Below are 24,501 nucleotides of genomic sequence, written 5' to 3'. Positions count from 1 at the left end.
AAAAACACAACTCCCGTTGTCGTGCTTGTTTACACGCCGTCGTTGCTAGGCAAGCGGCAGAAGGGAGCAAGCAAGCAACACCAGCCAAAACCACCAACCACCAACCACCGAACAACGCAAAACAACATCGTCAACCATCGCCGCCAAACTACCGACTGGCTGCTACAGAGAGACGGTATCTACCTGGGCCAGACACTCCTAGGAAGAATGGGAAATGCATGTCTTTCCTGCTTAACAGGTACCTTCAAACCTCGACCCTCCAGCCTGGTGCCACCACCGCATTTGCTGACCTGGAGGCTCCCTGTCAAATAAAAGGTCGATCGAGGGATAGCCTCTACGAGCCAATCATCGCCGACAGTGAACGCGAAGCTGTAGCTGACCTCTTACAGTATCTGGAAAACGTACGTCTTCTCCCACCTCTTCTCTCTGGCGCCGGAGTCGTGGCTTTTCTGCTAACATGTGTTTTTCCTGTCTAGCGGAATGAGACTGACTTCTTCACCGGGGAGCCGCTTCGAGCGCTCAGCACCCTTGTATATTCTGATAATGTCGACCTTCAGCGGAGTGCCAGTCTCACCTTTGCTGAGATAACAGAAAGAGGTGAGCAGGGACAGGACAGAGGAGACAAGATGGAGACCCCGCTTTTGTTGTGTTTTTTTATTTTTGCTTGCCGTCTGTGCTAACAACGGGAACCCGATATTATAGATGTCCGCGAGGTCGACCGGGATACCCTAGAGCCGATACTATTCCTGCTCGAGAGCCCTGATATCGAAGTGCAGCGGGCTGCCAGTGCTGCTCTAGGGAACCTTGCCGTCAACAGTACGTTGTGTCTCGTTGTTTTTTTTTTTGTTCCGTTGCTTTATATGAGCATGTCTTAACATTGATGTAGCCGAAAACAAAGTGTCGATAGTTCTTCTCGGAGGCCTGGCTCCTCTTATCCGGCAGATGATGTCCACCAACGTCGAGGTGCAGTGCAATGCCGTAGGCTGCATCACCAATCTGGCTACCCATGAGGAAAACAAGGCGAAGATTGCTGGGTCTGGAGCTCTGGGCCCGCTCACTCGACTTGCTAGGTCCAAGGATATGCGTGTCCAGAGGAATGCGACTGGAGCTTTGCTCAACATGACGCATTCGGGTATGTAGACATGCCCGGTATCTTATGTATTCCCACCCGCTTCTAATCCCTGTTACAGACGAAAATAGACAGCAGCTTGTCCTTGCCGGCGCGATACCGATCCTGGTCCAGCTGCTTACGTCGCCAGACGTCGATGTCCAGTACTACTGCACCACAGCTCTGAGCAATATCGCGGTTGACGCTCTAAATCGTAAGAAGCTTGCGCAGACCGAGTCGCGGCTTGTCCAGTCTCTTGTCCAGCTCATGGACTCGTCCACACCCAAGGTACAATGTCAAGCAGCGCTCGCGCTTCGAAACCTAGCTTCAGACGATAAGTATCAGCTGGAGATCGTTCGTGCCAGAGGGCTCCCACCTCTTCTTCGGTTGCTGCAATCATCATACCTCCCGTTAATTCTCTCCGCGGTAGCGTGCATCCGAAACATATCCATACACCCAAACAACGAGTCGCCAATCATCGACGCCGGTTTCCTCAAACCACTGGTCGACCTCCTTGGCTCTATCGACAACGAAGAGATCCAGTGCCACGCCATATCCACGCTGCGCAACCTCGCAGCTAGCTCGGATAGGAATAAGGAGTTGGTGCTGGAAGCTGGCGCTGTGCAGAAATGCAAGGAACTCGTTCTACAGGTACCACTGACGGTGCAGTCAGAAATGACTGCTGCCATCGCTGTTTTGGCGCTTAGTGATGATCTAAAGAGTCGTCTCTTGAAGCTTGGAGTCTTTGACGTGCTGATCCCCCTAACTGCTTCTGAGAGCATCGAGGTTCAAGGCAACAGTGCCGCTGCCTTGGGCAACCTGTCATCAAAAGGTATGCTCTCGAACACGCGTTCTACTCGTTACAATATAACTAACCCAGCATGAACAGTTGGCGACTACTCTATATTCGTTCGAGACTGGACCGAACCAAACGGCGGCCTTCACGGTTATTTAAGCCGCTTCCTAGCCAGTGGCGACCCCACATTCCAACATATCGCTATTTGGACGCTCCTCCAACTGATCGAGTCTGAAGACAAGCGACTAATCGGCTTTATTACCCGGTCAGAAGATATAACACAGCTAGTCCGGGCGATCGCAAACAAGAGCCTTGAATCAGACGACGAGGGAGAAGATGGCGAAGAAGGAACCGCTGAAGTCATCGCTCTTGCGCAGCGATCTCTCGAACTACTCGGTTTTGACTCTAAGCATAGCTGACCTGCTGATGGCCACCACTTATGAACTTTTTGGCGCCCCTCGGTGCCCTTTTTTTATGCCCTCTCCCACAGCCTTGGCCGGACGCCTCCCGCCCGTCGTATGTCGCCTTTCTAGCCCGATACCTACAACGTTGTCGAACGTGTTTCATTTTTAACCTCATCGTTCTCATTTCTTATCCTCCATCATTTTCCTTTTTTATTTTTCTTCTCTAGTTTTTCTCTTGTGGATATCTCATTTAATTGTGGCAAGGAGTCCAGGCGTTCCGGAGGCAGGTGCTGAAAACCTCTTTCTCTCGTTCCCTTCATCTATTCTTTCTTCCTTGTCTATTTATTTTACCCTGCATTGTTTTCTGTTCATTTATATAAGACTGTTTCCAATACACTTTAACCGCCATCACGCCTTTCCCGCCTCCGCGGACCTCCCTTATCCACAACCTCGACCGTTACATTGCATACCTTCAGTTTTATTTGGTAGCACTCCCCCCACTAGCTGGTCTGAGCCAAGTTTTGCATCCAAATACATAAAGAATGTATTCATTCGCTGGTGTTTTAACATACTTCTTTTCTCAACCCGCCAAACATGAATTCTTTTTTTTTGTTTACTTCATGACGTCATGCCGTTCAGGCTGAGTAAGCAATAACTTTAAACGAGCTTAGCTTTTCGGGCTAAAAACTTCTTTTGATATCAAAACTTCTTTTTCAACATCGACGCCTTCGTCGCGATTTACATTCATTCGTTCATCTCTCTTTCTTTTATTTTAGTATTGGCGGAATTTGTTATTCGTTTCGATATCGCTATGAGTATACCCTCGATTGCGGTACCCGGCCTCCGCCTAGGTGATCTCTCAACATACACCTCCGGCCCAGGCACGTATGTTCGCGACTCATCCATCTGTGCTTCCATAGCCGGCCCAGTAATCCTCAGAGACGATGACATCGAAACAAATAAGCGGAATCCTCGAAAAATAATCACAGTATCCCGCTCCCCGAAAGCAGATACAAACGGCACCCAACGGCCCCTCTCCACCCCCCACACAAAAGCACCCTTAAAATTCAACACCTTACCCGCTGTCGACTCCATTGTTCTGGCGCGAGTCACCCGTGTCCAAAAGCGTCAGGCAACAGTCTCCATCCTCATGGTCGTAGACGATCAAAACAATGATCTAATAGACCAAGACATGCGCACAATCCTCTCTTCAGCACCGATAATCACCACCGCCGGAACAGACAGTACGAGCACAAGCAACACTGCAGATGATCTACGGTTCCAAGCTATTATTCGGAAAGAAGATGTTCGTGCAGTTGAAAAGGACCGGGTGGTGATGGAAGATATGTTTCGGGTTGGAGATATAGTGCGAGCTTACGTTATTTCTGTCGGTGACCAGAGTTCATATTATTGCTCTACGGCTAGGAATGAGCTTGGTGTCGTTATGGCGAGGAGTGAGGGCGGGAATATGATGTTTCCTGTTAGTTGGAAGGAGATGAGGGATCCGGTCAGTGGGGTTGGAGAGGCAAGGAAGGTTGCGAAGCCGTTTTGATTTGACTGAAGTTGGCGTGTGGTTTTATGGACGATACGTATCTTGTTTGAACCCCGATGTATGTGATCGGTTCGCTTGAGTAGGTTGGTGGAGATGGCCTACTGGAGCGGTTCCGCGCGCGCGCTACAATAATCTATTTGATGGGTTATGGGCTACTTGGACTGAACAAGTTCGTATCATATTGCTTGAGAGAGAAGCTGAAGAATCAGCAAAGATACGCATTCCCCCCGCCGTGGACTTACATGAAGCATTCAAGGGAATACCGCCAAGGTACGCATATACGTTGGCTAGGCTGAGATTACGAATCAGAAACTAATACTCGATAGGATTAAATACTCAATGCCAATAGCCCATTACCATTGTTATAAATCCATGGTATATATCTATTCAACGTTTACTTTTGTAATGACCACATTCCCATGCATTACCCTTTAAACTATCTTTTCAACGTCTTCTGCTTCTCAGCGTCCTTTACCAACTTCTTCCCTGCAACAACCATTCCTTTCCTACTCCTAACGCTATCCATATATCTCTTCGCCAGGTTCTCCTTATCAGCCAGCTCGCCCAAGTCTTCCAACTCTTCTTCCGTGGCCGGAACCCAGAATGGGTCCTGATCAAGCATTTCAAACCCGGTAAATATAAGCTGTGGAGAAGCAGCTCCAGACGTACGTTTTCGAATTTCGTCTGAAAATCCGAATGATTCCGCTACTGGAAGGAGAGAAAGGATCGTGAAAAAGGAGGTTCCTTCTTTCATAGTTTCGGACAGAATACGTCCTCGTCTTCGGGTCACTACACCGTATACACGACCCAAGACCTCGGCTGCAGAATTTTCAAATTAGCTTTCATCTATCAGAGATATCCAACAGGACAGACAATCTATTACTTACTTGTAGCTTGGATTTCACAGCTATACATGGCAAGCATTATTCTGGGGCTCCAGTCAAGGAACCCTTGCCACACAGCATCACGTACCAGCCTTATCACTTCTCCCGTCAGGCGAGTATATTCTTCATCCCCAATATCTTCAAGTGTAACATCTTCAATGAATACTGCTACCCCTTGAACGGGCTCACGGCAGAGAGGGCCCTGAGATGTAGCAAGCTGGAAGGCATATGATATCTTGTCCGAAAACAGGGCAGAGTCCCGAGCTGGCTTGTTACTTGAGCCTTCCGCGAATCTAAGAGTGTGTCAGTCATGAGCCTTAGTATAATATATCGGATTATGCAGTCTCACGTACAGTTTCTCATAGCGTCCGGTAGGAGTTGCATCGAAAAGAATATTGGCTCCTGTTTTCCTTGGTCCAAATTCAGATATTTTTGCAAGTGCACCAGCCCAAACGTCCTTGTCTTCTTTTACCCCGCTAAAACAAGACTCCAACTCTTTCTTAAATTCATCCGCAGAAAGAGTATTGCGACTAGAAGTAGCCCCCTCCTGGGAAGCCTCTCCAGCATTTCCTGTATCAGTGGTATCATCTCCATTGGATTCTTTCGTGGTATCCGTCGGCACATTCCTTCTACGTGCATATATCCGTTTAATAGTTCCAGCGTGTTTGAGAAGGAATTCAGAGACAGTTGCGGGTAGCGGCCGTACTCGAATCTTAATCTTAAGCTGTTTCGATCCCGAACTTGTAATGACAGTCCCACGAGGCAAGTCTGGGTTCTTTGGGGGGTTCATTTCAGCAGCACTTATAATGGTTTCCCTGTACGGCACGATGGACTCTCCAGCCTGTATATCACATTTGGCGAATCTTTCTCGAAGATCCTTAAGACATCGTTCAAGATGCAGTTCTCCAGCTGTGAGAATAACGTGTTCTCCACTTGGTAGTACCTCGTACTGCGCGCAAGGGTCACTTCGTTCTAACATTTTCAGCCCATCTATCATCTTATTGAGATCTGCCGGGTTCACGGGTTCGAGAGCAACTCGAACAATGGGTGGTTGGCTTAGTGACACGCCAGCGAGATTGACAGCTCCGTCTACTTGGCTGCATATTGTTCCCGTTTTCATGATATGACCTTCCAGTCCAGCAATTCCAAAGACAACACCAGCACTGACGCTGTCTAGATTCTCAAGAGCCCGTCCCATAAGTAAGTACAACCCCTTCACCGTTACTTTTGTCGGTTCAGGGCGAGCCCTGGGGTTCATGGGGGAGAACTTTGGCGGCAATACATATATTGAGTCTCCCACCGAGAGAGTGCCAGAATATAGTCGCGCAAACCCGATAAGATGCTCCGGTTCTGTCTTCTCTTCTGCCTTGGGTTCATCCAGTTGTGAGTCCAACAAAGCGTGCGCGAGGCCAGAGACATCTCCATCATTTGCGTCACTTCTGAGTTTAGCAAATTCTTCTCTCTTTCGCCGAGCAATTTCACGAGCTTCATCCGCAGACAGGGTTCCGCCAGGTGCTCGGCGTGTTTTCGTAGGCAGTTCGCTCTCCGGGATAGACACCATTTTGCTGACATAGCCTAGAATCGGGTCCTCTTTTCCTGCCTTGGAGTTTATTACAGCGTCACGGACCTTGGGGTCAACATAGCTCGCGTCTGGGGAATCATCAATCATATCAGGAAGTCTGACCGCTTGAGCATCTATAGGGCTAGGTAAATATTCGATCACGGAGACAAGCACAGCGGTAGAGAGCGGCAGCCATGATGAAAATACTGCAGATAGAATATTCCTAGAGTCCCGAGATCTGAGTATATGTACGGGTATCTTTATCGAAAGAGATTTGGTTATCTTTTCCAAGAGTGCAGGATCACTATAAAAGAACATTAGACTGGGTACTAGAGATATGATTGCCGGTGGACGGAGTTTGAACGTACCCTGAAGAGTTGGCTCCTCCCGTGGTTGCGTTATAGACTGCCCAAACGGTCTCCAGAACCAGTTGAACAAACATTGGGCTTAATCGCCTGCCCTTCAAATGCTTCGAACCAAGGACCCTCTTGGTTTTAGGGTCCAGGTAATAATCCCCCCAGAGCACTTTCTCCAGCGTAGCCCGTTTGATCCCAAGCTTCTTTTCGTAGAGTCCAGCAAATTGTCGAATAGTAAACGCCCAGCCATCTGTGGCACTGCAGAATATGACATTGTTCTTCTCTGGCGCAAAATATAGATCTTCATCATCTCGCTCTTCAAATTCTGCAGTTTCAGTGTCTATTTGAGTACTGGTTTCTGCACTCGATTTCGACCGATCTTTTTCTTTTATTGCTGCAGCTTTAACTCGTTCTTCGACCTTCTCTCTCCATTGGAGGTCCTCTTCCATGCGTTCTCCTTGATAGAAGCTCCCTATCACAGCGTTCACCTGTTCAAGAATCTTGCTAAGATGGGAATATGCCTCCAAAGGCGTCAACTTCAACTCGGTAACTAAACGATCGATTTTATTAATGACGAGGATGGGCTTCAGCCGTTCTACCCATGTATGTCGTAGAACAGTAACTGTTTGGCTGCAGACACCCTCAACCGCATCAACCAAAACGAGAGCGCCATCACAGAGCCTAGAAGCTGTCGACACCTCGCTGCTAAAGTCAATATGGCCAGGGGAATCAATCAGGTTGATAAGAAACTCCCGCTTATCAGGAGTCCCTTCTGGAGCAGATCTCCGTAACATGGAGAAATAAAGAGAGATGGCCGATGACTCCATCGTGATTCCTCGTAGCTGTTCATCTGGACGAGAATCCAGGTAGCGGATCTTTCCCGCCAGCTTAGGTGATATAATTCCATTTGTGGCAATCAAGCTATCTGTTAATGATGTCTTTCCATGATCCTATAATAGACATTAATGTCTGCGTCAACATGGAAACTTGATATTTCCAGTGAAACAAAGATCCAGGAATTTATAGTCACATACAACATGCGCGAGGATACAGATCTATCAAATGAATTAGTAAATTGGCTATTGTTCCACCAAATATAATCGTGATGGCGGGGGAGGGGCAGCTATAGCTACATTTCTGATATCTTCAGCCTTTTGCTGGAGACGAACAAGATCTTCCAAGTTAACTATCGGCATTTTGGCATCTGGCACGAGGTCATCTACCTGTTGCGCCCGCGTCGAACGAAAGATGTAGCCGTCCAGGTGCTTACACCGGCTCTCTAGGCTTCGCAAGGCCCTTCGTTCAGTCCCAAGTTTAGATTTTCGTAGGCTTGTAAGATTCACTAGATGACGTAAATAAATATCAAGAGAGAGAGATTATAGCAAGAAAGATATATAATGCGGATAAAAAGAGAATAAAATTAGAAGTTCACTTAATATTGTTTGTCGTTTTAAATATTGAAATAATTTTTGGTCAAAGTCAAAACATTAAGTAAGGTATGACTGTTTATGAGCCATAACGATGAAATCTACAGCAAAACATCGCCTTGCAACACCGGGCTGGAATCGAACTCTCTAAATAGGTCAAGAAAATGCCGTATGCTTAATATTATGCATTATGTTCTTGCGGTGGTAAAGGACTACGCTGGCAACCTGGCCCAGACGAGGCAGATGAAGGCTTCCATGAGTCATGAATATCTCATTCCTCATCTTCAAACGAGAGCTTGACCTTCTTCTTTGTGTTCTTCTTTCTCTTCGGCGCTTCAGGCTGGGACTGAGATGCCTGTTGGTCCTCAGGAACATCGTCGCCTCCTACTATTTTCCCTTGCTTCCTCTTCTTTGAGGCCCCTATCTCCGCCACGTTTTGCTTAGACTTGGAAGCCCGGGTTTCTACCTCAGCTCCATCTTCGCCTGCGCTATTCTTCGTGGCCGCAGATTGGCCATTCTCTTCCGTTCCAATTCCCTCGGCACCAGTGGTTTCGTCCCTAGGCCCTGCTACCATCTCTAGATACTTGTCTTTCGTAATGACTTCGTTACTTTCTTCATCAATATAAGTAGGCCCATCATCTTCGTCTTCGACATATTTCCCTTTGGTAGGACGTGGGCTTGGGCGGCTGCGGTGGTATTCGCCGCCATCCCCATATTGATTCCTCAGCTTACGGAGGAACGATGGTTCTGGCTTCTCTATACAACCAGCATAATAAGTAACTTGAAGCTCAATTTAACGGTTTGTTGCAGGGCCCAGGGGCACATGTATCTACCATAAGAGAGATTGTTTGCCCTGCGGCTCATGATGGGTTGAACTGGCGTGGATTGATTTCTGGCCGCACGAAACCGATCGCAAGCATTGCGCTACGCGATCACCGAGCCATAGCTGGGTAAAAATGATATCCAGGATATAGAAAGAGGCCAACATAAACCTTCGGGAGTATCCCTTAAAAACCATCAGCCTTGCTCAAAATGTAATAATTCAACATCTTGACATTTTGCGGCTTGAAGATCCTCGGGGCGGAAATACAAACACCCGAGCTAACATGCAGAAATGGGAAAATCGATATTGAAGAGCAAGAATGAGTTCGCGAAGCTCCAAAGACTCCTTAAACCAACTCTCAAACCATGCTGTGTGCAAGTAAGATACCTTCTACGTTGATGTGTGTTTTCTAAGAATGTCAATTAACTGACCTTTGGCGGTTTAGTTTCTGGCGAGGCTCCTCAGGTGCCCGTGGTGTCGCGCAAGAGTGGTAAGCAGCACTTCGCAAGCTGCTATAGCAATGCATACTTATATAACGTGGCTAGGGAACGTTTTCGAGAAGCGACTCATTGAAGAGTATATTTCAGAGCATGGAAAGGAGCCGGTGACGGGCGAGGAACATACCGTCGACGATCTCATCGAACTGAAGTCAGCTCGCATCGCCCGACCTCGACCACCGACACTTACCTCAATCCCCTCGTTACTGGGAGTTTTCCAAGAAGAATGGGATGCGTTAGCCCTTGAAACGTTTACTCTCAGGCAGACGCTAGCACAGACGCGACAGGAGCTTAGTACAGCACTCTACCAGCATGATGCCGCCGTCCGTGTGATTGCGAGACTGCGAAAGGAGAGAGACGAAGCCCGGGATGCACTTTCAAAAATCTCGGTTGGCGCCAGTCGTGCTCCCGCGGCTGGAGATGCGATGCAAGTGGATAGCACAGGTCTTCCAGACGGTGTTATTTCAAGGATCGAAGAAACTCAAGAGAAGTACGATTATTTGCTCTACTGTACGCCATAACCATAGCTAACGATATTCCCCTTACAGACTTTCAAAAACACGACGCAAACGGCCTATCCCTGAGGACTGGGCCACCGGTGAAGCTATTCAAGAGTTCCGGCCTTCCAGCCAGTCTGAGCCCCTATATCCTGGCGGATATTCCATATCTTTGAACTCCTCCGGCAGCCTCGCTCTGGTAGGAGGTGTAGACGGAGTTGCTGGCGTATATTCACTTTCCGAGAAACGGGTTGTTGCCTCCCTCAAAGGAGGTAGTGGCTCGATAACGGACTCTGCATGGGTTGGAGACAAGGCTGTCGTTAGCACCTCTACCGGTGCTGTTAAGGTCTTTGAAAATGAATCTGAGGTCGCCAGTTTTAGTATTCATGCTGGCACGGCTGCAGCTTTGGCTGTACATCCAACTGGTGATATCGTTGCCTCCGTTGGTATCGACAAGAGTTATACCCTCTATGATATCTCAAACTCCTCTGTCATCGCTCAAACATTCACTGACTCTGGTATGTATATATCGCCTATATGTAAATGTGCAATCGCCATTACTAACTAGTATATACAGCTCTATCGTGTGTCAAATTCCATCCTGATGGCCACTTACTTGCTGCCGGTGGAGCTGACGGCCAGATCAAAATATTTGATGTGAAGAGCGGCACTAGCGCAGCTACATTCGACATGTCTGGCCCCATCAAAGCGCTATATTTCTCTGAAAACGGAACCTGGCTTGCGGCAGTGACGAACGAATCATCTGAAATCTCAGTTTGGGATCTCCGTAAATCGACAGTCGTGAAGGTATTGGAAACCGGTAGCAGAGTCGACACTATCAGCTGGGACTACACTGGCCAGTTCCTCCTCACAGGCGGACCCAATGGACTTACGGTTCAGCAATACTCCAAGGCTTCAAAGTCCTGGACGGAGCCTTTACGAAGTGCAGTGCCTGCCACTGCTGTAGCCTGGGGACCATCTGCTCAGAGTGTTTTGGCGCTTAATGGAGACGGTGTTATTGTGTCAGTTACTGCTCAGTAATTTTTTTTTTCTCTCTTGTGTACTTTAGTGAATTGATGGCTGCTACTATTCCAACCTACCTTGATAAGCCCTAGACTTGGGCTACCGACAATGTTCCACTTTCTACCCTGAAGGGCTGTTATCCTGACTTAAGATCATTCGTAGCTGTCTTTAGTCTATCTGAAGAGGTCGGTAAATAATATTGCATATATAGATCTGTTATATAAGATATCATTATCAAGACTTGGACTCCCTTTTTGTTTCTATTGCAACTTGACTATCGACCTCTTGCTCTAGCTCTTATCCCCGTGTCAATATCTGTGATGTAGTTGTCCTTTACCTCTGCTGTGTACGTACTGGACAAGTATTCATTGCTCTGATCAATACGGATCAACATAGAAAGCAAATCGTCTCAGCGAGTGATGGCAGGGAGGGAGACCACAGAAGGCATTTGTTAGGGAACCCTTGCCTCCTTTTTGCTAGGACTATGTCAAGACTTTCTCTGGAACATCCTCTTTGTCCTGGTCTCACCTTATGCTGCTTCCCGAGTCGCCCTCGTTGCCCTTGTACACTTGCTCTCACCGTTTCATTTTTCCCTTCCCTTTTTTTTTTTTTTTTTTTTTTTCACATCCTCTGCAAGGCAAGTCATACGCAAGCGTAGTGTTTTCTGCTCACAGGATCAAGTCAAGTCTTCTCTCGCCCTGGGCCAGCAGAAGGTCTGAAGATACAAATACAGAGATTATACATACTATTTCTATTTTTATTTTTTGAGTTGGCTCGTTCATGACAAAGCGCGGAAAAAGGCTTGTGTCGCTTCTCTCTCTTCTCTCTCTTTTCTCGAAGTTTACTACCACATCCAACAAGTCTGCACCACGGAGCCAGCACTTCTACCGCTGCCGTACCGACCTTCTACCATGAATGAGGACTCTAACCTGCGAAATTTCACTCCCCAAGCGTCGAGAAAGGTCAGTCCTGGCGTTCTGCTAGCGGGGTTTTCGTTAACCCTTGGAGAAATATAGCTAGCGGCAACAGCACCCTCCAAAAAAAGGATATCTACATGGGAATTGACTGGAAGCTGACCATATTCACTGTCCATCTAGCGCTCTCACCGGGAGATATCTGGATCTCACTCAGATGGCGAAAGCCAGACATCCTGGAGCCAACATGGAGAGTCTTCAAGCTCGGTAAACCGCCCGGGTGCTCTCAATAACTCCCGTCCCCGGCTACCACCCCTTCCATCGCTCCCGCAAATGAGATTTCCTGGTGACGGGTTCGATTTCCGCAGGCCTGTCATGTCGACCAGAGTCTCGCCACCGTCGTTTACGCTCCAGAACCTACCCCGGGGGGACATCATAGATTTGACACAAGACTCAGATCCGACTTTGCGGCCTGCGCGAACGGGGAGACGAGAGGAAACTAGGACGAACAGAGCGTCACGGGGTCCTCGCTTTGGACGAAATATCATGGCTGACGTTGTGGATTTGGAAGCCGACAGTTCTCCCTCAAGTCAGCAACAGCAGCATCAACCTTCAAGCCCGGAGGTACAATTTCTAGGGTCATCAGTAAGACAGAGCACATCACAAGATATCAGCGGCAATCATGATAGATCCGGTCAGGCGCATCGTTCGCAATTTTTACCCGGAGGTTCCAACTTGATGAATTTACTGAGAGGCATACAACGACCGGGGAGGCCGCCGCCGCTTGACCGGGAACAGTTATTACGATATGAGCTTTCGTTACGCACAAGAAATATACGCCTGATTAGACGTGTTCACACACAGCCACCTATGATCTGGAATAACGTTCCAGCTAATAACGGGATAGACCTGACGATGGAACTGGACGATGTACCGATACATTTGGACTATAGCACAACAGGATTTGTCGGCAACCCTCCTCCTAGGGCAGAAGCTCCCTATGACCCGCCTTCAGCAGCCCCCGAGGGATTTACAAGAACGGTTCAAGAAGACGAGGAGGTTATTTGTCCAAACTGCGAACATGAGCTAGGGACAGGTGATGAGCTACGGAAACAGATATGGGTTTGCAGACCTTGTGGACATGTGAGTGGACTGAATTATTCTCACTACATCCGGCTTATACTAACCTTCATAGGTTTACTGTGGCACATGCACCAAAAACAGAGCCCTTTCATCTCGAGCGAAGAAATCAGACCAATCACCCGATACAAAAACGAAGCCTTTTGCGAAATGCGTTGTGGCAGACTGCGGGAAATCCGTTAGCCAGCCCAAGGCAATGTTTCAAGTTTATCTTTAGTCATCATCAGTTGCCAGCGTTATATTTTCCCCCTTCATTCGGTTGGCGTTCGGTAGAATGTGTACGGGGATATCATTTTTCTATTCTAATACCCAGCATCTCATGGTTTTAGGTGCATCCATCTTATGTTATTAGCGTTACATGAATACATGAATATTTGTTGTTATACCAGCTTGCTTCCAAAGGGTATCCTTTAGAGTATGCCTTTTCAACCAAACGTTTCCAGAAAAGTAGATGGGCTGGTATGGAGGTCCTATATCGAAGAATATATCCCTAGTAATCATATACAACTCCCGAGTATAATGCAATATACCTCCAAATAGCAAAAATACAATAAAAAAATCGTGGAAAACCAGACGCGCCATGCCATTAATAATTGTACATTCTCGTCAACCTTGTATAATCTCAGCAAGGAGCCAAGCTGCAAATTTATATCTGCTTCATGTCTCCATGGTAAGGAGACCAGATGCCTCTGACGCTCTCGTTCGTGCTGAGAACAGGCTTCGTTGTCCGCCGTAGCTTCTCTCCACTAGCTTCCTTCAACAGGTTCGTTTTCTGAAGAATGTCGTATACTTCGAGATTCCGTACGCAAATTGCTTTCTCGCGGCCATTGATATAGTGGCCCTTGATGACGGGATGTTTATGTGGACGGGGAGATATGCGGATTTCGATTTGGGGGTTTCGTCTGGCGAAGTCGGGTAGCATTTCCTTGATGAAGGCACTGGAAAAGGAACGAGTTAGATCAAATCACCCTCACTTACAACTAGAGAACATAATTACTCACTTCATGCCCTTCGAGCTACCTGCCCAGTCGCAGTAGTGAAAGTCGAGTCGTTTGCATTGTAGGATGAATGCACCAACGCCATTCTACAGTCACATTAGCACAGAACCAAAGATTTGACGCTGGAAGTCTACTTACTCGGCCAGAAGCCACTGATACGATTCCTTTAACAGGCATATTTTGCGTCTTCCACTCCTGATATAATTATTGAATTTGCCTGGAGTTCTATTGAAAGCAAAAAAGTCGAACTTTTTGATGCTTTTCGGCTGCTTTCGCGTGATTGGTCAGATATAACTGACTAAGCAATCTTTGGCAAAAAAGCTGAAGATTTCAACAACGCAAAACACAGCGCGACACGTAAAAGAGCTTTCGATACCTTCACATCTCTTTGAGGGCTTGATGCTTCAGTAGCACATTATATATGCTACTTGTTCAGTTCTACATGCATCGACCATGACTGATAAACTCCCTCCAAACCTCCTCGCGCTCTTTGCGCCACGACCTCCACTTCGTTACCTTCAACCCATCAGCAGGGCGCCCGATGATGTGAAGCCTAGTACGATATCTGGCGTTGCTGGATATCTCGATGAGCTGAAGAAATACGGAGAGGAGGTCCCTTATAATGCGACAGAGAGTTGGTTGCAGCGCAAGGATAGATTGAAGATGGAGAAACGAGAGCAGGCTGAGAAGCGCCTGGCCGCAGGTCTCACAGAATGTGTGTATTTACAATATCTTGGCTCTCATACTCTTCTTGATAATCTCTGCTTCTAACATGTTTATCTAGATAACCCTTCTGAAGACCCGCAAATCCGTGGGGACCCTTTCAGAACGCTGTTTGTCTCGCGGCTGAGCTACGAGGTTAAAGAGGCCGATCTGGAACGGGAATTTGGCCGGTTTGGTCCTATAGAGAGGGTGTGTGCCATAGCCAAAATTTATTTCTGTCAGCCTTTCTCCTGACGACTTGACTAACTTTTGTTTCTGGCAGATCCGAATTGTTAAGGACACGAAGAACCCCAATCCAAAGAAGCCACATCGAGGATATGCGTTTATAGTATACGAGCGTGAAAAAGATATGAAGGGTACTGAATCCTGAACAATTCGTTCGCCCCCTTACTCATCCCCCTCCCCCCTCCCTACTCAGCATATAAGTACAGCTATGACAAAAGGTAATCAAGTACAAGACTAATGCTATTGATTGCTATCTGCGTCACAAATACAGCCGCCTATAAGGAAACAGATGGAATTCGCATCAAAGATCGACGTGCGCTTGTCGATGTTGAGCGTGGACGCACAGTCAAGGGATGGAAGCCACGTCGATTCGGTGGCGGTCTTGGTGGGCGTGGATACACCAAGGCGATGCCCTCAAGGCCTCTAGGCCCCGGTGGATACGGCCCTCCGTCTGGCCCAGGTGGCCTCCAAGGCGGTTTCCGAGGGCCAAGAGGAGGTTTCCGAGGAGGGTTTAGAGGAGGTGATCGGCCATTTGGTGGCCGCGGAGGAGTTGGCTTCCAAGGCGGGCGTAGCGGATTTGGAGGCCCCTCCAACGGCGCAACGGGGCAAGCTCCTCCCAACGCCCCCTTGGGCCCAGGTGGAAGTCGCGGAGGTGGTGGGTATGGCCAGCAAAATGGTGATAGTCATGGAGATAGGCGTTTTGATGATAGAAGCCGAGGTGGCTCCAGATACGACAGATCAGGCGATCGAGGCGTAACTGGTAGCAACCGAGAGCCTGTCAGGCCCAGAGGATACGGTGATCGAGACAGAGAGCGGGACAGAGATGGTAATCGTGACCGTGATCGTGACAGAGAAAGAGACAGAGGCGGTCGAAGCGATCGGGACCGTGATAGGCCTCGAGACCGTGACCGTGACAGGGACAGATACAGTCGACGTGATGACGAACCCCCAAGGAAGAGACACCACGAAGGAGATGCCTACGATGATCCTCGAACAAAACGAAGGTACTGAGTACGGCTTATCCTAACAATTCAGCACTGGTTTGTTGGTGGGTTGCCTCAACTCATTTTATCTCATTTTTTCATAGCCTCAAGGGTAAGATCATTGGTGCTTAGAAAACGCCCACGATCTCATCGTCATCAAAACAGATCCAACGTTAATCACATGGCATAAGAGGTAGCATGTCTCTTCGCCATATAACGAACCACCTATATCTCAGGCTATAGACCCTAGCATGTCTCCTGGGTGCCTCCTGGATACCTCCATCCGACTTCGCTCGCCCGGTTTCCTGCCTACCATGGGCCTGCGCTACTAATTCTCGAAGTGATGTCTTATTATTATACCTTTTTTTCCGCCCTTTATTCGCCTTTGATTTACGTTCCCTTTGATTTCCTTTCCTTTTTCATCTTGGGGCTTTGTTGCTAGGGGGTAAGTATGTACGTTATGGCACCCTTGGTGAAATTGTATCTCTATGTTCCGTGGGTTGTCTGTGTAGGTAAGATCGGGTAAGGCTGTTTAGTATTACTACTGGACATTCTCGCATTGATCATTGCAAAGATGGGTAGTATGGGCCGTAATAGTTAATTCTTCCCCTTTTTCTTGTTTATTAGCGATGTATTATCTACATGACTTGATATTTGTATAACTCGGTAGCATAGACAACACGGACAGCTTTTCCATTTCAATGGTATACAATTATTTCACAAAGAAAACAACCAGGTCAAGCACCAAAGGTGTTATAACACCAACCGCCAGAACTCCATTAATAACGCCCACAATTTTCAATCGGTCATCATCTCATCAAACGAATGAGGAAGTTTGAGAGAGTAGGATAAAAATCGACAAAACAAGGCTCATGTCCTCTCATGCATCTACTTCCATTGTTTCCTGCTTTTCTAAGATCACGACCTCTCCGCTCTCCTTCACCCAGCGAGCCTTCATCTCGACCTTGAACTCGGCAACAGCAACGCCAAACATCTTCAGGAGGGTTGATTGCCTGGAATCCAACTCTTCACCAGCCTTACAGACCTGATATCCGTCCCCGTCCATTTCAAGTGTGACTTTTCCCTTTACTAGTCTCGTGGGGACGTTCAATTTCCGTAGAGTAGGCTCAACAGTATGGCTAATTGGCTCGTCATCTTCGGCCGGTATCTCGCCAGCTCGAGAATATACGACGCCGCTGGGTATAGTAAATGAGCGAGGGCTTATGTTACCCGCACGGGCAAAGTCGAGGGGATGGAATGATTCGAAATAGTCAAGCACAGATTGAGGTTCGCGAGATGTAAATAGCAATCCGACTGCGCCAGTGAGATAAGGCGTGAGACGGTCGAGGTTTGGTGCGTAGGCGGTTTCCGGTGTTGTTCCTAGAGCAATTGCCATGACCTTGGTTTTACCGAAAAACAATCTGCGAAGATAGTTAGTATCTTTGTATAAATTAATACACTACGAAGCTTCCCAGGGAAGAGGAACGAGAATGCTGTATACAACTAACCGACTGTCAGCGAATTCTGTTCGTACATCCTTTAAATACGTATTCCTCATATTGTCAACAGAAAACACGAAGAGATGGTCATATTCAGTGACTGCAGCTTGCACATTGGCATACAGCCGTCGAGTCTGCTCTTTGTGCGATTTTTTGAGGGTCCTTGACTCGTGGACCACCTTGGCTCTTTTTGAGATAGGCATAATGGATGGATGTCTTGAAGAATAGTTGGTGGTGAATGAGGTTTCAGCTTTCTATCCCTATTCTCCACAGGGCGGCGTAGCTGATGGCTTGTCGGGGTATCTATTAAAACTCGAATTCTTCTTTATCGCCAAATGTTGTTTTGCTATCTTTTTTTTTTTTTTTTTTTTTTGGCTTTTCACCGTCGGCGCCGGAAAATTATTGATAAGAAACGCCGCTAGTCCTTATCGGTAGACTTAGTCACGATCACATGACTGAAGCAGCTTCCATATCGGCTCAGTTTAGTCAGCAGGCCCTAACACGCGCCTCAAAAGCCAAATGCTCACCTTATTCTCACGACACTCGCTGACTCTTCATTATTCATTGCACGGTGATTAATGCCCCTTGCTTTGGACGGCAGTGAGCTTGTAAGGGCCATCGATTCTCTTCGTCCGGATTCCCCCCTGATGATCCCTCTACCAATAAGGGACAACGATTATTTTACTCGAAATGGAGTTCAACATGCGACAATTTTGAACTACTCCTTGTGATGATTACTAGTAAAATAATCCTAGATAGCTATAGACCACTATATACAATATATCAATATACCTATTTTAACAAACCTTAGCAGATTGGTTGAACCTGATATGTCCATCTGCCTGGCTTAAAGCCCAGCTCGGACCACTCCCATAATTTGGGGGAACAACTCAATCCTTATTACTTCATGTTTTTGGGCAAGGGGGTAGCTAATACGATGCTTAATCTTGATCTTCGTTTAAAAGCAGTTTTAATCGTTATATCATTAAACGGACTAGTAACTAGTTTACTCGAATCTTTTTTTTTTTTTTTTTTTTAATTTTTTTCTACTCGACGGGGGATTCTCAGCCGTAGCCGGGTTAACTAAGACATATTAATGGAAATTGAGTGGTTGAAGCCAATCTCTCCACCTGATCTTAGATGTTCATCCGCTAGAGATCCCTGTCCTCAGCCATGCATTGGTTCCCTGCTATAGCGGTGGGCTATCCATACTAATCAACCTAATGGCTCAAACATCAATTTCGAACGCCCTAGTCATGCAAGGCTGTGTCAAATATAGAGTTACCCAAGGATTGTAACTTTGTAACTCACAAAAACTTTGATTCAAATCCAACTAGTAGTTATCAATATCTCTCCGGAAGTATAACATTACAACATGCAACTCCTTAAGCTCAGTCCTTGCTGTCAGTGGGGGTGGAGGAGGAGTAATAGACACATACGCATTTTCAGTGCCTCTAAATAAACTATATAGAAGCTGCTTCTACGACTCAAAGCACAATAGGCATTGTGACTACCATCTCTGAACTTCTTATACAAAATAGTGATATGCTCCGCTTATCCTCATCCTTTGATCTGTCAAGCCCCAAACTACGCTCCATTGTTCGAGAGCAATTCTAGTATGCCTTGGGTAACTCATCTGCTGACTTGGGCCTTTGCGGCAGCTGGCCTGTTTCTTCTGCAGCTCGTGTATAGGCTCACATGGGCTAAATCGTACAACAAACTATGGGACAAGTTTGACACTATTGGTGTTCCACCTGGAGGCGGTATCTTCTCATGGGCCTTTGCTATCGCAAAGTCAGTGACATCTATGCAAGAGACAATGCGCAACGGATATGAAAGGTTTTCCAAAGTCAACAAACCGTTTGCCCTTCCTACCATGTGGATTGGTGGAGCCGTGCTCGTCTTGCCCCCTTCGAAACTAAACCTCCTCAACAGGCCCCGGAATGAATTATCCAGCTTTGATGCGTTGCTTGAAAACGCCCAGTTTCAGTACCTAATGTCAGACAAGGATGTCTGGGGAAATACCATTCACTTTGATATCGTCCGCAATAACCTGAGGGAGAAGGATATGGGCTCTCTTGCTGGCATCATTGCTGAAGAGTGGAGTGAAGCATTCCGTCTCTACTGGGGTGATTGTAAGGAGGGCAAGGTTGTTAATGCTTGGGACTCAATGGTACGCATTATTGCTCGAGCCGCACTACGCATCATGGTTGGGTTGCCTGGGTGTAGGGATGAGAATTATCTAGAGCAATCCAGGCTGTATGCAAATGCAGTTCTGGTGGACGCCTGCTTTATCAACAGTCTCCCTCCCGCTGTGAGACCAATGATAGCCCCTTTGCTTGCCATGCGGGCTAGGTATTACGAACGGAAATTATTGAATATCTTGATACCTCTAGTGCAAGAAAGGATGCGGCAATATGATGAGAAAGAAGGCCAGGTGGACGGCCCGGTACGTTCAATCAATTTCTACTATACCTTCCGGTTCTAACCATCTTACTTCTAGGGTGATGTGATTCAATGGTTGATTCGAGTGGCTAAGAATCATGGCCCGGAACAGCTAACCGCGAACAAGATATCCCGCCGCATCCTTGCCCTTACCTCCATGTTCGTCTTTGCAATCGGATGGGTTTTTGTTCATGCCGTGCTTGATATCTACGGCAGCCCCCCCAGTAGTGATATCGTTACTACGCTAGTAGCTGAGTGTCGTCGTGTCTCTGCTGAATACCAAGGAATATTGACCAAGGAAGCTGTTGACAAACTATATTGCCTTGACTCCGCTGCGCGTGAGTCAATGCGCCTCAACGACGTGATGGTACATTTACTCCCCCTGGACGTCATCTCAGGCCAGCCGATCGATCTCGGTGATGGGCTTCAAATTCCCACTAAATCAGGAATACGGACAGTCTTCCCAGCGCAGATGATTCATCTAGACCCTGACATATATAATAATCCTGAACACTTTGATGCTTTTCGATTCTCGCGACAACATGATACAAAATCTACCAGTGAAAGAGTCACCACTAAGAGGGAACTTATGACAACTGTGAGCACGTCGTTTCTCCCGTTTGGATATGGTAGGCATGCATGCCCCGGGAGGTGGTTCGTGGCCCATATGGTGAAACAGGCAATTTCTCATGTGCTTCTCAACTATGATGTTGAAGTCACGAAGAGACCTGGAAAGAGAATTTCATTCCTTAATTTCATGCTCCCACCACAAAAAGCAGAATTGCATGTTACTAGGAGAGCATAGATTTTATATATTTATTTTAACATGGTCTATAGGTATAGCGAATATAACGGAAGACAATTTAATAACTTGGGTGATTCTATATTCGCTTGTGTAATTATTTATAAGTTTCTCGCACTCCTTCCTTTTCCCTTTCTAGGAACTCCCTGAAAGAGGTAGGTTGAATGACTGACTGAATCATCTCCAGGTCAATATACTTGGACATATACCTCATAGACACCTGAGAATTAGTAAATACATTCGAAGTTTTCTGCTTTTCACGAATATCTTCATCCGTCATAAATATGGCTTTGAGTTCCCTCCCTGCCGCTTGCCCCAGAATTTCTAGAGTTTCCTGCACAGTCAACATCTCACTGGCCAATCCAATTGCACGGTCGTGGAACTTTTGAGGGTTCTGAAATGCAGCAATAGCAAATGCCGCAATGTCAACATGATCGATTAATGCGAGTTGGGCGTGTGGTGTCATTGCTGTGGTCCAGGTACCATGTTCCCTGGGCTCAGGATATCGTGCCACTTTGGGCTCCAGAAAGTTGGCCATGAAGAATGAAGGGCGGAGGAAGGTCCAGTGTTCGAAGCCAGCGTTTCTAACAGCAGTCTCAATACTTTTCTTGCTCGCAATATGTCGTGCCATAAATGAGTCAGGAGTGAGATGTTTCTGGACCTCAAGCTCAAGGTGGTCATCGTCCAGTGTAAAAACACCCAGTGAAGTTGACGCTACAACTTGGCTGACTCCTGCAGCCTTGGCCGCCGTGATGATGCCCTCTGCCTGCCGCCGTTCGCGGTCTGAATCTTTGAAATCCGGTAGCAAACAGAGAAATAGTTTATCACAGCCGGTTAGTGCTGCCTTGAGTGCTGCTTTGTCGTCCCAATCTCCCTGTGTAAGCTTCACACCGGCTTCGAGAAGGGAGATCGCCGCAGGAGATGCAATATTGCGGGCTGTCGAATGAACGACCCAATTTAGCTGCTTGCAGATTTTGAGGGCCAAGGCTCCTCCCTGGCTGCCAGTGGCACCGCAAACGAAAACAGTATTTGTAGCTGCTGCCATATTTGCTACTTGCGCTAAACGAGCTTTGGCTTGAATCCAGAATCATGGCCTATCCATGCCTATGCCTTCGTTAAATAATGACAGGAAACCGCTCACCTGCCTGAAGTTTTATTAATTTGGGCCACTTCTGTGCACTGAATTATGGATGGTATAATGGAAGGATTAATATAGTAATGTTGGACGAGGAATTGAAGGTTGGATATGCAAGGCTGACAAGGGCCGTGGAAACTAACTTTTACTGTAAGGTATGGTAAGACAAGGCCGTTGGCATGGTTAAGGTTAGGGGTATTCCCGACGCCAAGGTGGATCTTCTTGTTGCCCCACACTGTACATAGTAAGCTCTTGCTTGCCACCTTAACTATGCATAGTAGAACGCCGAAAATTTTGACCTGCCTTTCCTCAGCTAAAAGCAACAGTTTTCCAGTATGATGAGCAAGGGTTTGTCTGGTATTCATTCATTCTTTCGAACACCTAAAAAATGTCACCGTCTCAGGAGCCTCCAGTGCAAAGCCCCGATGCTAAGGGGGCAGAAAAGATAGATGTTAAATCAGACGATGCTGCCGAGTATGTGATAGGCTTCAAGTTAGCCTTGATTGTTGGTAGCGTGGCACTTGCTTGTTTCCTTATGCTCTTGGACACAATGGTTATTGGCACAGTGAGTTTGCCTATCTCATACCCTATCCTATCAATCAGATACTCAGTTTTTATATTCATTTTCAGGCAATTCCCCGTATTACTGATACCTTCAACTCCCTCCCCGATGTCGGGTGGTATGCCAGTGCGTATCAGTTTGGAAGGTATGTAATTGTCTACGCTCTGTCAGAGGAATGTTGATCTAAGATGAGGTACAGTGCCGCCCCACAGCCACTCACCGGGAAGATTTATACGAACTTCAACTCAAAGGTCCGTGTATAGGCCTGTACACTCCCAAACATTATTTTGGTTGACATTTATCACCAAATAGTGGTCCTTTCTGGTTTTCTTTGCCATTTTTGAGGTCGGCTCCGTTCTATGTGGTGCTGCCGTCTCGTCTAATATGTTGATTGTTGGACGGGCTGTTGCTGGATTTGGTGCCTCTGGCATTATAAACGGTGCTATCACCATTATTTCAAGCTGTGCTCCGCTGGAGCAGCGCCCTAGTAAGTAGATTGACTTTAGATCCATATGTAAATTTTACTATTTTGAGATTGCCGAAATGTTAACTTGTTTTTTTTTTTTTTAGCCCTCATAGGCCTGACGATGGGATGTAAGTGTCCAACTGGTACCGGGTAAGCTAGTACCACTAACTTGGAAATGGCGCAGTAAACCAGCTCGGTCTTGTAGCCGGGCCTCTTGTTGGAGGAGCTTTCACTTCATATACTACCTGGAGATGGTGTGAGTCTACGCATTTCGTGATCCCACTAATATTTAGTAGCAAGAACTCACTAGGTCGCTGTTAGGCTTTTACATTAACTTACCTCTGGGGGCATTGACTGCCCTATTCCTTCTCCTGTTACGGATACCTGAACAAACGCAGAAGCAGAGTCCATTGGTGGTTCTTTCAAAGCTGCATCACCACTTAGACCTTGTTGGGTTCTTTCTCTTTGCCCCAGCCGTACTGCAACTTCTTCTCGCTCTTCAATACGGAACAAACCAGTACCCATGGAACTCTTCTCGTGTTATAGGCCTATTTTGCGGCTCCGTTGCAAACTTTGCTGTGTGGCTTATCTGGAACAAACACAAGGGAGACAATGCGTTGCTTCCAGCCTCCATGCTTAAACGAAAAGTAGTGTGGACATCAGCATTATACCAGTCATTCATGATCTCGGCAGTTTATGGAGCGGCATTCTTCCTTCCCATATACTTCCAGGCAATCAACAATGCTACTCCTGTGCTTAGCGGTGTGTATCTGTTACCCACGATCCTTCCGCAACTTCTCGCAGCTGGTCTCTCAGGAGTACTATGTAGGTTTTTCAGGACCTTGGTTCAAACAAAAGAATACCCATATCGCTAATTCATAAGTAGTACAAATGACGGGATTCGTGGTACCTCTAGCCATCGTTGGAACTGTCCTTCTTTCTGTGGGAAGTGGACTATACTCACTGCTGCAACCAGATAGCCCCACGGGATACTGGGTTGGGTTCCAGATACTTGCAGGAATCGGTTCAGGGCTTAGCATGCAACTGGTTCGTCTATTGATGCACTCACTGTCCTGTCTGAGTCTGACCGCAGGCCAATCACTAACACCACCTACTAGGCCATAATTACAGTGCAGGCAGCAGTAGGCGGAGAACAACTGGCTACCGGCATGGCGCTGGTCATTTTCGCCCAGTCACTTGGCCCAGCCATCATGCTAGTTCTATGCAATGTAGTTTTTCTTTCGAGCCTTGGCTCTCAGTTGCAAGAACATGCACCACATGCCGACGCTGCAGCGATTATCAAGGCTGGGGCCACGGGGTTCCGTTCTCTTGTAGAGCCTGATGACCTTTCTGGTGTGCGGGCTGCCTACGCCAATAGTGTCGATCGAGTTTTCTACTTGGTTGCTGGGGTAGCTGCTGCTTGTGCACTCGTGTTATGGGGAATGGGCTGGCATGACTTGAGGAAGAAAAATACCAACGTAGAGGACGAAAGTAGCGTTGCCGAAAAGACAAACAGGGCTAATAATCAGCTCCTTCACTAATATCACCAGTTATGAAATCTGAATTTAGTACAGTCGCCTTAGGGAAATAAATAAGTTAACAATGTAGCTTCTTGTACACCACATCATCCAAGAGTTCTTATAAATTAACTAATAAACTTACTATCAATATCATTATCTCC

General features: G+C 47.0%; 12 protein-coding genes across 12 annotated transcripts; 7 read left to right on the top strand and 5 right to left on the bottom strand.

Annotated features, from left to right (window-relative positions):
* Positions 1 to 207: 207 nt before the first annotated feature.
* On the top strand, positions 208 to 2,323 carry MCYG_03982 (vacuolar protein 8; the record flags this gene model as incomplete). Its single annotated transcript, XM_002848430.1, has 7 exons — positions 208 to 238; positions 316 to 401; positions 477 to 597; positions 703 to 816; positions 887 to 1,132; positions 1,191 to 1,940; positions 1,998 to 2,323. The coding sequence occupies 7 exons, from the start codon at positions 208 to 210 to the stop codon at positions 2,321 to 2,323; spliced, it is 1,674 nt and encodes a 557-aa protein (XP_002848476.1).
* Positions 2,324 to 2,936: 613 nt separating this feature from the next.
* MCYG_03981 (exosome subunit Csl4) lies at positions 2,937 to 3,860 on the top strand (the record flags this gene model as incomplete). Its single annotated transcript, XM_002848429.1, has 2 exons — positions 2,937 to 2,952; positions 3,085 to 3,860. The coding sequence occupies 2 exons, from the start codon at positions 2,937 to 2,939 to the stop codon at positions 3,858 to 3,860; spliced, it is 792 nt and encodes a 263-aa protein (XP_002848475.1).
* Positions 3,861 to 4,296: 436 nt separating this feature from the next.
* On the bottom strand, positions 4,297 to 7,857 carry MCYG_03980 (elongation factor 2; the record flags this gene model as incomplete). The annotated part of the gene is made up of 6 exons (XM_002848428.1): positions 4,297 to 4,679; positions 4,748 to 5,037; positions 5,098 to 6,609; positions 6,674 to 7,611; positions 7,696 to 7,716; positions 7,795 to 7,857. 6 exons carry the CDS (start codon positions 7,855 to 7,857, stop codon positions 4,297 to 4,299), a joined length of 3,207 nt encoding a protein of 1,068 aa, XP_002848474.1.
* A 502-nt stretch (positions 7,858 to 8,359) lies between these two features.
* On the bottom strand, positions 8,360 to 8,952 carry MCYG_03979 (conserved hypothetical protein; the record flags this gene model as incomplete). The annotated part of the gene is made up of 2 exons (XM_002848427.1): positions 8,360 to 8,844; positions 8,922 to 8,952. The coding sequence occupies 2 exons, from the start codon at positions 8,950 to 8,952 to the stop codon at positions 8,360 to 8,362; spliced, it is 516 nt and encodes a 171-aa protein (XP_002848473.1).
* Positions 8,953 to 9,276: 324 nt separating this feature from the next.
* Positions 9,277 to 10,946, top strand: MCYG_03978 (cell cycle control protein cwf8; the record flags this gene model as incomplete). Its single annotated transcript, XM_002848426.1, has 5 exons — positions 9,277 to 9,289; positions 9,357 to 9,401; positions 9,457 to 9,898; positions 9,957 to 10,423; positions 10,483 to 10,946. The coding sequence occupies 5 exons, from the start codon at positions 9,277 to 9,279 to the stop codon at positions 10,944 to 10,946; spliced, it is 1,431 nt and encodes a 476-aa protein (XP_002848472.1).
* An 893-nt stretch (positions 10,947 to 11,839) lies between these two features.
* MCYG_03977 (conserved hypothetical protein) lies at positions 11,840 to 13,344 on the top strand (the record flags this gene model as incomplete). The annotated part of the gene is made up of 4 exons (XM_002848425.1): positions 11,840 to 11,890; positions 12,026 to 12,985; positions 13,038 to 13,160; positions 13,312 to 13,344. The coding sequence occupies 4 exons, from the start codon at positions 11,840 to 11,842 to the stop codon at positions 13,342 to 13,344; spliced, it is 1,167 nt and encodes a 388-aa protein (XP_002848471.1).
* Positions 13,345 to 13,628: 284 nt separating this feature from the next.
* MCYG_03976 (mitochondrial 54S ribosomal protein MRPL51) lies at positions 13,629 to 14,157 on the bottom strand (the record flags this gene model as incomplete). Its single annotated transcript, XM_002848424.1, has 3 exons — positions 13,629 to 13,920; positions 13,984 to 14,066; positions 14,119 to 14,157. The coding sequence occupies 3 exons, from the start codon at positions 14,155 to 14,157 to the stop codon at positions 13,629 to 13,631; spliced, it is 414 nt and encodes a 137-aa protein (XP_002848470.1).
* Positions 14,158 to 14,433: 276 nt separating this feature from the next.
* MCYG_03975 (U1 small nuclear ribonucleoprotein) lies at positions 14,434 to 16,043 on the top strand (the record flags this gene model as incomplete). The annotated part of the gene is made up of 5 exons (XM_002848423.1): positions 14,434 to 14,695; positions 14,765 to 14,892; positions 14,966 to 15,059; positions 15,200 to 15,932; positions 16,016 to 16,043. 5 exons carry the CDS (start codon positions 14,434 to 14,436, stop codon positions 16,041 to 16,043), a joined length of 1,245 nt encoding a protein of 414 aa, XP_002848469.1.
* A 748-nt stretch (positions 16,044 to 16,791) lies between these two features.
* On the bottom strand, positions 16,792 to 17,625 carry MCYG_03974 (mRNA turnover protein MRT4; the record flags this gene model as incomplete). Its single annotated transcript, XM_002848422.1, has 2 exons — positions 16,792 to 17,332; positions 17,420 to 17,625. The coding sequence occupies 2 exons, from the start codon at positions 17,611 to 17,613 to the stop codon at positions 16,792 to 16,794; spliced, it is 735 nt and encodes a 244-aa protein (XP_002848468.1).
* A 1,403-nt stretch (positions 17,626 to 19,028) lies between these two features.
* MCYG_03973 (cytochrome P450) lies at positions 19,029 to 20,660 on the top strand (the record flags this gene model as incomplete). Its single annotated transcript, XM_002848421.1, has 2 exons — positions 19,029 to 19,859; positions 19,914 to 20,660. The coding sequence occupies 2 exons, from the start codon at positions 19,029 to 19,031 to the stop codon at positions 20,658 to 20,660; spliced, it is 1,578 nt and encodes a 525-aa protein (XP_002848467.1).
* Positions 20,661 to 20,754: 94 nt separating this feature from the next.
* Positions 20,755 to 21,702, bottom strand: MCYG_03972 (NmrA family protein; the record flags this gene model as incomplete). Its single annotated transcript, XM_002848420.1, has 1 exon — positions 20,755 to 21,702. One exon carries the CDS (start codon positions 21,700 to 21,702, stop codon positions 20,755 to 20,757), a length of 948 nt encoding a protein of 315 aa, XP_002848466.1.
* Positions 21,703 to 22,180: 478 nt separating this feature from the next.
* On the top strand, positions 22,181 to 24,361 carry MCYG_03971 (efflux pump; the record flags this gene model as incomplete). The annotated part of the gene is made up of 8 exons (XM_002848419.1): positions 22,181 to 22,357; positions 22,423 to 22,499; positions 22,554 to 22,605; positions 22,667 to 22,841; positions 23,005 to 23,076; positions 23,142 to 23,645; positions 23,707 to 23,867; positions 23,939 to 24,361. The coding sequence occupies 8 exons, from the start codon at positions 22,181 to 22,183 to the stop codon at positions 24,359 to 24,361; spliced, it is 1,641 nt and encodes a 546-aa protein (XP_002848465.1).
* Positions 24,362 to 24,501: the final 140 nt, after the last annotated feature.

The sequence above is a fragment of the Microsporum canis genome, genomic scaffold, assembly GCF_000151145.1.
Source record: "Microsporum canis CBS 113480 supercont1.3 genomic scaffold, whole genome shotgun sequence".
NCBI classification, from domain to species: domain Eukaryota; kingdom Fungi; phylum Ascomycota; class Eurotiomycetes; order Onygenales; family Arthrodermataceae; genus Microsporum; species Microsporum canis.
This window is presented reverse-complemented; position numbering and strand designations above follow the sequence as displayed.